Source organism: Canis lupus, chromosome 32 (assembly GCF_048164855.1).
Source record: "Canis lupus baileyi chromosome 32, mCanLup2.hap1, whole genome shotgun sequence".
Lineage (NCBI taxonomy): Eukaryota > Metazoa > Chordata > Mammalia > Carnivora > Canidae > Canis > Canis lupus.
Genome location: NC_132869.1, coordinates 19,292,670 through 19,307,148, shown reverse-complemented (window position 1 = coordinate 19,307,148; position 14,479 = coordinate 19,292,670). Strand labels below are relative to the sequence as shown.

The 14,479-nt window shown below is 38.0% G+C and overlaps 1 protein-coding gene and 1 long non-coding RNA gene across 5 annotated transcripts in view; one reads left to right on the top strand and one right to left on the bottom strand.

Annotated features, from left to right (window-relative positions):
• ATP8B4 (ATPase phospholipid transporting 8B4 (putative)) overlaps positions 1 to 14,479 on the top strand; it is a 236,410-nt gene that overhangs the window by 214,015 nt on the left and 7,916 nt on the right. For all 4 annotated transcript variants that reach the window (XM_072808445.1, XM_072808446.1, XM_072808447.1 and 1 more), the window contains 2 exons: positions 3,959 to 4,042; positions 6,742 to 6,987. In XM_072808445.1, the coding sequence (XP_072664546.1) occupies positions 3,959 to 4,042; positions 6,742 to 6,987 (330 nt within the window). The remainder of the gene's footprint in view (positions 1 to 3,958; positions 4,043 to 6,741; positions 6,988 to 14,479) is intronic.
• The window catches only part of LOC140622743 (uncharacterized), a 120,264-nt gene continuing 112,974 nt past the window's right edge, over positions 7,190 to 14,479 (bottom strand). The window contains exons 5-6 of the long non-coding RNA XR_012022432.1: positions 9,494 to 11,510; positions 7,190 to 8,094 (exon numbers count right to left, since the gene is read on the bottom strand). This is a non-coding gene — a long non-coding RNA (uncharacterized lncRNA). The remainder of the gene's footprint in view (positions 8,095 to 9,493; positions 11,511 to 14,479) is intronic.

Genomic DNA, 14,479 nt, shown 5'->3' with positions numbered 1-14,479 from the left:
GTTTTGGTAGACTTTTAGGGTAGATGAGAATTGGCATCTGAGACCCTGTTACTATTCCTGTCCTGAGCTGGGAACCTGGGAGTTTGCACTGCTCTGAACCACAGGCCTTAGGACTGCTAATGGTCTATAGGAGGCAACTGAGAAGCCTGTGATCATCTGCTTTTCGTTGTTTCCTAGGACAAGAGGACTAGGTTGTTTCCATGCCCATCAAAGGTAGATTTTCTAATGGAACACATTCCACTCTGGGATGAGACCCAAGGGAAGCCTCCTGGCAGTAGGGTCACAGGATGCACTATGGCAGGACAGCTTGGCTAACCCCCAAAATGTCAGGCCTTCATCCCATCTTCAGCAGCTGAGCTGGTACAAGGAAATAAACGGTCCCTGCAAAAAGATAACATTATTCTAGGCCTTGAAGTAGTTTTTTTTTTTTTTTTTAAGATTTTATTTATTCATTCATGAGAGACACATACACAGAGAGAGAGAGAGAGAGAGAGAGAGAGGCAGAGACAGGCAGAGGGAGAAGTAGGCTCCATGCAGGGAGCCTGATGTGGGACTCGATCCTGGGTCTTGATCCTGGGTCTTGATCCTGGGTCTTGATCCTGGGTCTCGATCCTGGGTCTCCAGGACCACATCCTGGGCTAAAGGCAAGTGCTAAACTGCTGAGCCACCCAGGGATCCCCTTTGAAGTAGTTCTTAAGTTCTAATTCTCTCTCTGATCTTAACAGGCAATTTCCTGCTGTATTGTTAGTTCACTGATGCTTTGATGAAGATGTGCTGTGCCTTGCTTTTTTCTCAACCTTTTTCCTTATCTTCAGTGGGCACTTGGTACAAATCCGTTGTATTGGCACATGCCCCCATCCTATGTGAACACCATAAATCCAGGCTTGTTTACCTGACGGTCTGGGATACAGATCTGCCCTTCTGCAAGTTCTCTTACATTAAGTCTGTAATCTTTCAGGTGGCCAGCAGTTGCTGTTTTGTATGACTTTGCTCCAAGCACAGACATAGCCTGTGGTATGTTAGAGCTGGCCCATATTGATTCTTAAGAGCTGACTATTTAATTTTGAGAAATTATGTGAGCTAGTATTTAAATGCAACCATTATTAAAGATTGAATTATGTTACCTTATAATTTATATTAGGAACAAAATTTATAAATAATCAAAACACACCACTTCTTAATTGTTTTACTGTTTATGTACTTGAGGTTATTTGTATCTATTGGATATATATGGTAGAAATACTATATAATAGTGTACTATGTCACATCTCTTTGCAACTGCACATTTAGTGATATCATTGCATAAACAGCCACGGGAGAAATATTTACACCATAGAAATCAGCAAAAGCTATGCATTGGGGCTTTTTTTTTTTTTTTTAAGAACCTGTTGTTGAATACTTAGCATATCACTGATGTAGGATACCTTTTCAAACTCTTGCAGCAGAGTTCAAATGGACTCAACGAATACAGTTTAATAGAACTCAAAGAATTATAAAAAGGAATTATCAATTAGGGAACTTTAAAACTGGTTATTAGAAGTGATTATTTTGAGTCATAAGCCTACTCCTCTTGATAGTATAGTCCCTGATGATGCTGCTTTGTCTAAATCCTAGCTCAGCTATTTATTGGTAGTAGAATTCAACTTTTCTGCTTAGCTTTGACCTACCCTCAAAGAGAATGATGTTGAACAGATCTTTCCTACGTGGATTCCAGGCCTCAAAGAGACACTCAAAGAGTAAAACAATTTCTTTCCCTCTCTCATCTACCCCACTCCTCCTTTTCCCTTTTCTGTTCTCTTTTTTTTTTCCTGCCCTAAGATTGAACTCTACCCAAGATGATTGACAGCAGAAATGTCCTTACTTCCTTACTTCTTCCCACAGGGCCAACCTTGCTCAGAATACAATAATCAGTATATTTCACAGAGTCTGGTTTGTTCAGTGTTGAATAAAGCCACCTGTGGAACTTCAACAGAACAGTCCAGGTTGAGATTTGGCCTTAGAAAACTGGCCTTCATCTCCCCTTTCCTTGAACAAATACACACCCATTTCAAGAATAAACAATGATGTGAAGACAGGGTAGTCCAAATCCAGATTTAGCAATGAAGACACCAAAATATTTTTGATATAACCTCCATGTACAGGATATAATTTAATGGATTGCCTTATTTACATAACTATATGGAACCTACCTTTAGCTGCTCTGTCTGGAACGTTTGCATTTTAGATTCCTCATTGCTTTCAGAACTTCCCTAAGAACATGCACTTCAGATATATTCAGAATTCAGTATGTCTGCCTACTGGTTACCTGACCCAGCCACCTCCCTCTTCCATCTGGCCACTGCAGTAGTCTACTAATTGGTTCTCAGTTTCCACCACTGCCCCTCTTCAGTCTATTCTCCACACGGAATCCAGAGTGATTCTGGTAAAATACAAATCGGATCAGGTTGTTCTTTAGCTCACAATTCTCTAGTATCTTCTCATTTCACTTAGGGAATAAGCCATGGATCTAACTCCTTATTCCTTTGATGCCCATTATTCTTCCTACAGGTCATTCTTCTCTAGCCAGTTGGGCTGCCTTGCTGTCCTTTGATCAGATGCTTTCCTTCCTCAGAGATTTCTCATGGGATCTACTTGCAGTATGGAATGAGCATTCCATTCTATCCCAGAAAGCTACATAATTTGATAATTTGATCCCTTATTTTCTTTAGATCTTTTCCAAATGTCACTCCTTAGTGAGATTTTCTCCAGTCACCTTATTAGAATTACAATCATCCCACGTTTCCTATCTACCCTTCCTCCCTAGTATTTATTACCTACTCACTCACATCCTCTATATATTTATATTCTTTTTTTTAATTTTTTAAAATTTATTTATTTATTTATGATAGTCACAGAGAGAGAGAGAGAGAGAGAGACAGAGACAGAGACACAGGCAGAGGGAGAAGCAGGCTCCATGCACCAGGAGCCCGATGTGGGATTCGATTCTGGGTCTCCAGGATCGCGCCCTGGGCCAAAGGCAGGCATTAAACCCCTGCGCCACCCAGGGATCCCCTATATATTTATATTCTTATTTATTGCCTGTTTTTTTGCCACCATCAGAATGCAAATTTTCTGAAATATTTGTATCTTATTATAGCATGTTTAATTACCATTGCCTAAAACCTAGTACCTGGCACATCACGGATTTTTGATAAATATTGAGTGAATGAATGGATGGATGATAGAATGGTTGAACAGATGTTGGTTAGGAGCTGGACACACAGGTTTTAGTTTTTGCCTTTGCATGTGAAAAGCTCTACAATATTATATTTTGTTTTACATCTCTATGTACTTATCAACAAAATGGGGATATAACAACTGTTTCACATGCCTCATTGACTTCTAGTGAGGCTCATGTAAGGAAGTACTCTATATAAGTTTAGGGGATATTTTAATTGTCTAACTTGTTTGTACCCAGTATACTGAGAAGCTGGCTCCATGACCACTTTGCTTTAAACCACTCCCAAGAAAAAACTCTCCATTTGAACACAGGGTTGGGCTGACTGGTTCATTTCTGCATTGCCCTCTGATGATTTTAGTAGGTCCTTTGTTTATCACTTAGATCAAATAACTGGATATATGAGCCATTGAAAACCTGAAAAATAAAATAGCCCACCATGGGGTTTCAAGGCTTCTATATATCTAGTATTGTGTTGGGTGTTCTCCTTTCATCTGCACTCCAACTCTGCAAGGAGAGCATGGCTTTATTTTAGAGATGAAGAAATTGAAGTTTAAAGGGTTCTAGTATTTCTCTGAGGTAGCAGGCCCAATAAGAGACAGAGCCTAGGGGAGAACTCATGTCTGTCTCTAATATCAAACTCTCATCCATCTCAGGAAATTGAAATATTTAACCCAAGAAACTAAAAGGGCATATTCTTCTATGGATGGTGTTTCTCACTGATATGTTATTTCTTTTCAGACTGTTTATGACCAGTGGTTCATTGCCCTTTTTAACATTGTCTACACATCACTGCCTGTTTTAGCTATGGGCATTTTTGACCAGGTACGTATTTTTCTCTGTCTTTATAACTTATTTTGCTCTGTTGATGCTTTTTAGTGCTTCTAGCTTCTAAGTAGAAAATACAAGTCATGGAGAGTCCTAGAAGTTCAGTTGTTTTAATAGGTATTGCATGGATCAAAAACCTTGTCCAGATCCTCACCCTCCCAAAAACAGTTTTGTGATCAAAGTTTGGCTACCCTCCTCTTTGAGATTGACATCCCACATTATTTCTCTAAAGTCTCTGAGAGGTCCTATGTGAAATGGTCTCTAATTTTATTTTAGGCTGGCATTTCCGAGGCTTATATGACTGTACTTCTATTTATTTATTTTTCATATAGTACCTATTAATATGCCTTAGAACTAGTGCCTTGTGGTTTACACACTGGGAAATGCTGCATTAGCCTCTGAATGCAGAGAACCATGCAGTGATAGAAAATGATGGAACTCATTGTTGGAAGGCAGAAGTCCAGCATTTGTGGTGAGATTTCCTTGGCCAGCACAGGCCAGAACAGGAACTAGAGTCCAGTGGAGTGCCCTGTCAATGGAAGAGGAAGACATGCAGCTCCACAGCCATGGAGAGAAGGGGCACAGACTTTTGTCTAACTCTAAGTGCTTGAGAAGAGAGAAGGGAGGGAATCAATTACAAAAATGGTGGATCCTTGGCATACTCATTGCCTTGGAAGGTACTTCCTGGAAGGGGGAAGAAGTCTGGCTGCCCATGAGGAAGCGGAAGGCTAGCCAGAGGAGTTTCCATGGCACAATTAGAGTGTATTATTAAAGAATTTTTTTTGGAAGGATATTTGAGAAGATCAGATTTTCTCCAGGCTGTCGTTAGACCCGATTGCTAGACCTCATTTTTCTGGCCCAAAGCAAGCTGTCTACTGCAAAATATAAATCTTCACATGATGAACTCACTCCAGTCTCCCATTCTGTGCCTTTGTTAACTGTCTCACTTCTTGTATGTAAAAAAGGGCAGCTTGTGAACAACATATTTTGTGGAATTCTATAAAAAAGTAATGAACTCCTGAAGACTTTAGATGTAAAGGATAAAGCACTTTCCAAGTGCCCATGTTTATAAGTGTTTCTTTACTTGGTTCTTTGTAGCTCTCCAGAATAAAATAATAAAAATAAAGCAATTTCTGGGAAAAGATGGTTATTGTAGAATTCAAAAAAATATAAGGCCCCTTATTGCCATCAAGTTAAGTGTCTGCCCCTGTCCTTTCCCACTTTGTCCACTTTGGCCCCTGCACTGATCACAGGATAATGGAATGTTAGGCTGCAAGGCTTCCATGATTGTCTATGATCCACTCAAGTTATAAGGAGGAAACTAAGGCTCAAGTCATGGCTGTAAAGTCAGACAGCTAGTGTGTGACAGAACTCAGCCTAGTGCCAAGCCACCTGACTCTGAGATTGCTCTGCCATTACTATTATTATTTATTATCATCATTATTTTACATGTTATTATTTATAGAAGCATCTGTTGTTACTTACGGTGTGGCAAAAACTCTGCTGTATACATGAACTTAATCATGACAGTGGCCCTGTGAGGGAGGTGCTGTTGTTTGCATGTCTGAAGATAAGGAAACTGAGGCTCAGCCAGGTTATGTAACAGGTCTAAGACCATATACCTGCTAAGCAGCAGAACCAGGGTTTGAACTCAGGGTTGTTTGGTTTCAAAGCCTGGGCATTTAATTTCACCAGCCACTGACTGGAAGAGAAAGCACCAGCAAAATTTCAAAATGGTACTTCCCAAAGAGAGTATGTCTGTGTTCTTCATGGGACCCCATTCAACAAGACCAGGGCCATCCCACAAGCAGGAAGGGGCACCTGGTCTGTCCTCAGAGTTCATGCCAGTGTTGCTCCCTTTTTAGCTGCTTCTCCTCTACTCCTGGTCCTCTGATGTCCCCAGTGGTCAGTCCTTGCCTCCTTTTTGGTTTGGGCATTTGGCTTTGGTGCTCACAGTGTGGTCATTAGCATTACTTTGGAGCCAATTTGAAATGCTGAGTCTCAGGCCCTACCCTTAACCTGCTGAATCATCATTTACTCCCCAAGTGATTTATGTGTATATTAAGTTTGAGAAGCACTGTTTTAGTTTGCTCCCTGTTGGAGCCAAACATAGCTTCTCATTCTGTCTAAATTTTTTGTCTGGAACAGCTGGTTTTGGAATCCTCACTGGATATAGCACTCAGCTCTTCAGGCTCAGCTTCCTTCCCACTGGAATCCCATTTGCAATTTCCCACTTTCCCCTTTCTTCTTCTACTCTCCCTCCTCTCATAGTTAGGGACTCAGATTGGCCAAAATCCTACTCTGCGGCTCTCTGCTGCCATCTCCTGGCCACTACCCTCACTGCCTTGTCAATTAATCCCTGGGTCCCACTGGCTGCATGTGATATACTAGAATTCTGGGAGCATGAGTGCAGCTGCAGGAGAGTTGAAGAAAGAAACTTCAACCTGAAGCCAAAGATCTGGGTGCAAGTTCTGGTTCTAAGAGCTATATGATCTCTCATGACTCTCTTGGAGACCCAAATTCGTCTTCAATAAAATTGGGATCATTATCTTCTCAATTATCATGAAAACAGGTTAATGAATAGTATTTATTAGGGTGTGCTTGGTCATGTGCTTACTATTTCCCGAGATGGGGAATTCAGCACCTCTCTGACTTCTTCTCAAGCCTTCTCTACTGAACTAACGCTTTGTTGACAGGATGTGAGTGACCAGAGCAGCATGGACTATCCCCAGCTGTATGAACCTGGACAGCTGAACCTACTGTTTAACAAGCATAAATTTTTCATCTGCATGGCACATGGCATCTACACATCATTGGTCCTTTTCTTCATCCCCTATGGAGCCTTTTACAATGTGGCTGGAGAAGATGGGCAGCTCATAGCTGACTACCAGTCTTTTGCAGTTACCATGGCTACATCTTTGGTCATTGTGGTCAGTGTGCAGGTAACCCTGTTGCTGAAAATGTCTTAACCTGATGACTTTAAAACTTTTAAAATTCGTTTCCACTGTTAATTGATTTTGCCTACCTGTTGGGGGTGGGGGGGAATCCTAAAGGAATCCTGGGGTTTTCTTTTTAACTACACATTGTGAGATAAAAACAGAAAGCTTTAATGTAAATGACCAGATGTGGGAGATTAGCATTAGGTGTCCATAACCTCTGTTTTAGTAGAAACCTCACAATTGATTACTTCTTGGGATTGAGCATTGTATATAAAGAGAAATGATTATACTACTGTTTCTTTTTTGGGTTTGAAAACGAAAAGTTTTCCAATGGTAGCAGGAACTTTCCCATGATTTCTATGACTAAATAACTTCCAGCTTTAAAGTAAGATTTAAAATTTATTTGGCAGTACATATCTGTGAAATTATCCAAGTTCAGTGTTATATTTTGGCACATCTGAACCTTAAATTCAGAGAAGCTCTTCTGGTAGGGGTGATTTTTGGTGATCCATTGACATCACTGGGTATCTTGAGTGTTTGTTTCCTCTTTAATGCAAATGGTGGACAAAACCATTCGATATTGAGTTAGAGTTCACAGAAGCTTTCCTAGTCATTAAAATCTATACCTTTGGGTGGATACAGTAAGCAATGTGATCTGTTTTTATTTTTCTTTTTTTTTTTTAAGGAACAAATATCAGTCAAAGACTTGATTTTTAGAGTTTAAATTGCCTTTGGTCAGTCCTTTTTGTAGCCTATAAACAATCATTTTTACAAATCTTAGCTGCTAATTTCCAACAAGGAATGTCATTAAACCTCAGACTTTCTCTTCATGACTCAAAAATAAACATTACATTACATGAACCAAATATCAACATACTGCTTTTAAAGGATGTCTCTGCCATTCCTTGGTCCATCTAAATGAGTATTATTATGTCTACTCCAAAGACATCTAACACTTGACATCTTGGGAGTTCACAATTCAGAATCAGACAGCATCCAAAAGCAGAACCAGATTTCTCCACTTAGAAAAGAGTTCTATTTGTCTTGCAACTAAATAAAGCCTTCCGTTGCTTTGCGAACCTTCCATGTCTTGTTCCTCTATTTTCAATTCTGTGGCAGAGAAGGAAATAATGGAGTGAGTTGAAAGCATCTGGCATAGCTAAGACATTCACTATGATAGTCTATTACTGGGATAAGGTGTATATCACCTCATAAAAGCTATTGTTCCATCTTATAGTTCTTGCCACTATGCTGAACACTACAACCTGTTTTGTTTTGTTGCCTTTTGATCACTGAGCAGACTCTCTGTATACTCTTATATATTTCTAGCCTAGAGAATTAGGTGATCTACTCCCTGACATGAAGGCACATTTCCAGTTCTCTGGATTCTCTTCCTGATGGAGAAGATAGTTGTGGGATATCTCTTTAGGAGTAATAGCTTATTTGCTAGGTCAGGCTTGTTAATTACTGCTCTAAGAGATCATTTGAAAAGTAATAACCGAGACAAAAGGCCAGTGTCTAAAATAAAAAGCAAATGGGAAATATTCTTTAAACTGTCATTAACATCATTCGCTATAAGAATAAGGATAGGGCAGCCCGGGCAGCTCAGCAGTTTAGCGCCGCCTTCAGCCCAGGGCCTGATCCTAGAGACCTGGGATTGAGTCCCACATCAGGCTCCCTGCATGGAGCCTGCTTCTCTCTCTCTCTCTCTCTCTCTCTCTCTCTGTGTCTTTCATTAATAAATACATAAAATCTTTTAAAAAATAAGGGTAAAAAAATACCTGGAAAAGATATGAGGCATTGCATGTTTAGTGAATCTATTTTTCAAAATCAATTCTAGGTTAATGTTATTTTTTTAACTTAAAAAAGTCTGTTGATATTCCTATACATCTTTTTCTCTTTTTTCTTGATCATAATTTGTTTTCTTATTTGCTAGTGTAATAAGGCCAGTGCTGTCTTTTTATGTTAATTTTAGATTTAGAAGCTCTTTTCCCCATAAAGTACACAGTTTCTGTTGGATGTCATAATTACATTTCTGTTTTCTCACAAATTGAGACCACAGAAACAATTCTATTTTAAAAACATTGTTTATTCACAAAAAAAGGCAGAATTTTACAGTCTATCTTTTGAAATTTTCAAAATAAACCATTCAAAATTTCTTACTTTTTATGGTAGGGTTTTATAAGAATGATACCTGTACTTCCTCAGAGGGGATTCTTCCTTAGGATTCAAAGTAACCATTGGTCCCTCATTCAAGATGTTATGGGTGAGGTTATCTGGGTCTATTTGATTCAGGCCTAATTGGCTATTTGTCTCACTAGATCCATTCTCTGCCTCTATGTCCTCAAGGGCAACCATTGTCCTGCCCACCTAGCTTTTCTCTAATGTTAACATTACCATCTTACATAACCATTGTGCAATTGTCAAAACTAGGAAATTAGCATTGGTATGATACTATTAACTGAAGTACAGATTTGATTCAAATTTCCTCAGTTTCTCCATTACTTACCTATTTCTGTTCCAGGATCTTACATTCCAGTCTTCCCTTGTGTTTCATGGCCTTGACACTTTTGAAGAGCAGTAGTCAGGTATTTTGTAGAATGTTTCTGGATTTTTCTGATGCTTTCTTAGGAACAGACTGAGATCGTGGATTTGGGGGAAGAATCACAAAAAGGTGATATGCCTTTCTTGTCATTTCCTATCAGGGAGCGTGTGATACCAGCATGACTTATTACTGGTGATGGTGACCTCGGTTACTTGTTAAGATGATGTTTTTCAGGTTTCTCCATTGTAAACTATGTTTCCCTTTTCATACTCTATTCATTAGAAGTGAGTCACTAAATCCAGCCCTATTCACTTAAGGGGAGAATTATTCTCCATTTCTTAGCAGAATTTCAAAGAATTGGTGGTCATATGTTAAAACTGTAACCATATAATTTAAAGTTGATATAGCAAACTGGGGCCCACAATTTGACCAAGATCACACAGTGACTGCATTGCAGGTTTAGGACTAGGATCCAGTAGTCTTATTTCCCGACTCCGTGATTTTTATTTAAGGAACTTGTGAGTGTTCCATGAAAAATGTGGGGCATTTCCTACAACACTGTTATTGGGCTACAGGGTAGTTAGGCACACTTGAGAAGCAGTAATGCATACACAGAGCTGTACTTGTAAAGATGAGGTGCTGGGTCTCACTACTTGGTGGGTGTGCCCTCTGCCATGTACAAGCTGACATCCTCTAGATCTTCTCCACATACTCCTGTCCCATAGATTTCTACTTTACCTGATTTTTCCCCGCCTTCACCCATACCCCCTACCATTAATTGTCAGTGCTGGAAGGTGCTGAAACAGCAAGGAGACTGAGGACATTTTTGGCAAGAGAACAACGTAGGAGAGATTCCAGGCTGGAGATGGAGGTCTGGAAGCAGAGTAGGTGTGAGTGAGAATAAACAGCAGTTTCCAAGTCTGGCATGCTTTGTTTACTGCTGTACTCCAACTTAAACTGCAGTATTAGACACAAATAAGTTTTTATTGAATGGATGTAAAAGCAGAAATAGATAAAGGGAGATTAAAGTTGAGCAAAGGAAGTGAGAAGAATTTGATTGAGGTACCCGACTATCCCTCCTGTCTTAGTTACATGCCCATCTTACCCCTTACCAAAGCAGGCCTGCCCTTGGTGGGAGCCTTCAGAAATCTGTGTCATCATCACCACTATGAATGATATCATGCATTGTATTTAATCCTCTCGGTGCCACTATGTAGTAGGTATTATTGTCCCCTTTCACTGATGAAGCTCAGATGTTAAGTGACTTGCCTGAGGTCACAAAGTAAGTCCCAGATCCGGGATTGGAACCCAGACCTGACTCCAGCATTCTCTGAGGCAAAGTCTTTCATTCTACAGTAAGACCGATTAAAATGCAATTTTTCAGGATATATGAGAACAAAGATTTGACTGGACGTAAAGGAAATATCAGATACTTCCTTGTCTGTCTAGAGGAAGGAGGGGTGGAAAGAGAAAAAAGAGGAAAGAAAGAAAAAAGAAAAGAGAGAAGAAAGAGGGAAAGAGTAGAAGAAAAGCAGGCCATCTTAAAGCCAGAAGCACTGGAGTTTGGAGAAAAGAGAATCTCTAGAAGAATTAAGAAGAGAGGTTAGAGTTACTGAAGGCAAACCTGGCCCACTTGCCTCGGTCAGGGTTTCTGATTTTCAGAGTAACAATAGCTCCTGTTAATTGAACATTTACTATGCAAATGAATTATTTCTCAGATAATCCCATTCTCCTGCTTAATCTTCTTCACAGTCTTCTGAAACATAAATATTATTACTATAGATAAGAAAATAGTTGTTACAGTTCAAATCACACAAAGGTGGCAGGCCAGGATTTGTACACAGATCTGATCGCAGGTTCCCAACTCCAAGTCCACGTGGACCTCCCTTCTTTACAGGCAGCAGAGGGAAGCTACAGGGAATTGATTCAATGGTCCATCTCTGTTCTTCCATGAGGGGACACCTAGGACACCAGTATCACCCTTGAATAAAGTGGGAGAGAGATTGTTTATAGATGATAAACACACAGGTCCTTTTTCAATGTGAAAACTTAAACTTGAGGAATATAGATTCCTAATTAGTGGCATTTTAGTCTTCCACTTATTTTTATTTCTCTGAAGCCCTGAAAATATCTACCATAGAATTCTCAGACCTGAGCACATAAGTGTTCATAACCATGAAAACTGCAGTTTTGGCTTCAGAGACTGCTGTCTTTAATATATAGAATAATAAGTTTCAGGAGTTTTGCGAATAAGCTCACTTTGACAGCAGCATTAATATCCTTTCCTCGCTGTCTAAGCTTAACTTGTCATTGGGGTAACAACCTCCATGAAATTTCCATGGTCTATAATTACAGTTATAAATCTTATGTGTCCTGCCAATGCTATAGCCTGAAATTTAGCAGTCTCAACTTTTTAAAACACTGGGTTTTGGGTTTTTTTTTTTTTTTTGGTTATTTGAGTTATATAATGCTCCTTTTAACATTTCAAATACTATAGAAATGTTTAATATAAAATGAACCACCTTATTTTACTTCCCATATTCCCCTGGTTAACTATTATGATAACCATAGCTTAACTCCTTCCATATATTTTCTTTGCTTTGGGACACACACATATGTTCAAGAAAAAGGGAGCACAGCTAGCATATTATTCTGTAATATGCTTTCTTACTTAACAAGATACTCTAAACAGCTTTCCAAACCAACACATTCAGATCTATCTTACTCTTTTTAAAGAACTTCACAGAATTTCACAATATGGATATATAATATAATAATTTACTCATAAGCCTTCTATTGATAGACATTCAGGATGTTTCTTTTGTTGTTGCTGTTATTGAAACAATTCTACAATGCATATACTAGTACATAAATTTTATGTAATGACAGATAAATACCTAGAAATGAAATTTCTGGAGTCAGAACTAACTTTTACTGATACGATGGATAAAGAATGGTATTTTGTTTTTTTTTCATTCCTGGGTCAGAGAATACATACATTTTATGTTTCATTAATATTAACATATTACTTTCCAAAAAGGATCATAGTTACAGACAAAAGATTTATTAAAAGCTATTCAGTAACTCCAGGATTTTCAGGAGAGCAAATGAACCAGGGAGAGCCAGAGCCAAGCATAGCACCTCTGGGAGCAACACCCGGCCACATGGCTGCATTGTTGTAGTGAAACAGCTTGCCTCTGAACACACTGGGGACAGGATGCCAGGTCAGCCACAGATTTCTGAAGAACCACCATGTTTGTCAAATACTGAGAGAAATGTATTAAAATTTTCCCTTGTGATTACAATTCTTGTCAAGTTCTTACACTTCAAGGAGATTTTACCTTACATAATTTGAGACTATATTATTTGCCATATAATGGTTCTTGATTATTTGTGGGTTTTTTTGTAGCTTTTATCTTTTTTTTTATGATGTTACTTAAATTTCATTTTTTTATATTATTTTTATTTCTGTTGCTTTTTTAGCCTGCATATAACTGATATATAATCTAGGCCTATCCCTTCATTTTCATTACTTTCTTATCTCATTCTATTGGTTTTTCTCCTTTGATAAGGAGTTAAACTACTCATTTTGTAATTTACGTATTTTATCTTGCTCCTTTCATGTTATTTTATGATTATCTTAAATTCTTTATTCCATTTTTTTCCTTTTCATACTTAGATGCATTATGATTTTTAAATAACTTATTTGTCATAAATAATTTACAAGTTTTACTATTGTATTCCAATTTTACTAGTGATTTCTCCCATTTTCATCAGCATTTAAATTTCTATTTCCATATTGATATACTAAAATTAAATAGTAACTATATCCTTCATCAAATGTTTCACTATCTTGATCGTCCCTTCCTCTGTCCATTTCCAAATTAAAGTTTTAGAAATGTATCTATCTACTTATTTCTCCCTCCTGTCTCCTATTCCCCTCTTATATGTTAATAATCTAGAATTTTAGTTTCAGGGTATTATTAAATGCTTCCTTAACATATTTTTTGACTGTTTCAGATTTTTTTTTTTAAGTTAATACTGTAGCTTATCCTCACATTACTCATTTGGAGCCAACTATAAATTTACAAGAATCATTGCTCCCACCATTTTTATGCTTTTTGTCTTCCATTCTTTTGAAGCCTTTGCTCTATTGAATTTTAATATGCAGCAATTTCCTTGAATAATTTCTTCAGAAAAGGTACATAGGCATTATACTTTTAGGCTCAAAGCTTTCTTTTTTCCCCTTACATTTAAATGATACATCGGGTAGGTCTGAGATTCTTGAGTCAGAGACTTTTGCTTTAGGAACTTTGTAAATGTTGTTCCATTATACACAGTTTCAATGTAGCAGTTTGATATTAGCTTGATTCTCTTCCTTTGGTAAGTAATATATTCTCTATCTAGAAATCTATGTTCTTTGTCTTGAGGCTTCACAAATATCACCAGAATGTAACTTCTTTCTTTAATTTTCCTAGGATTTAGAGTGCCCTCTTAATCTGAAAATCTTGCTATTTGTTCACTATAGTAGAGCAGTTTTCTTCTATCCTTTCTTTAATTGTTACTTCCTTCTACTCTCTAAGATGCCTTTATTTGTATGTTGGGCTCATGGATCTGTCATCTATGGATTTTCCATTCATGTCTCATATCTTTTTGCACATGGTTTCCATTTATTCAAGTTTTTGCTCTCAGTTGTGAGATATTATTTCCATTTGTTTTTTCCAGAATATTAATTCAGTTCCCATCAGTGACTATTCTTACTTGGTTTTTCTATTGAATTTTTAAAATCAGAAATAATGCTTATTTCTTCCAGAATTTTTTTTTCTGTGATCTAATTGCATCCCCTTAAGAGTTCTCATTACATTTTTTTGGTTATATGCTTGTCTGTCTTTTCCATTAGTGCTGCCTCAATAGGAGCCACCTGTTCTTTTTTTATTTTACTTTTTTCAG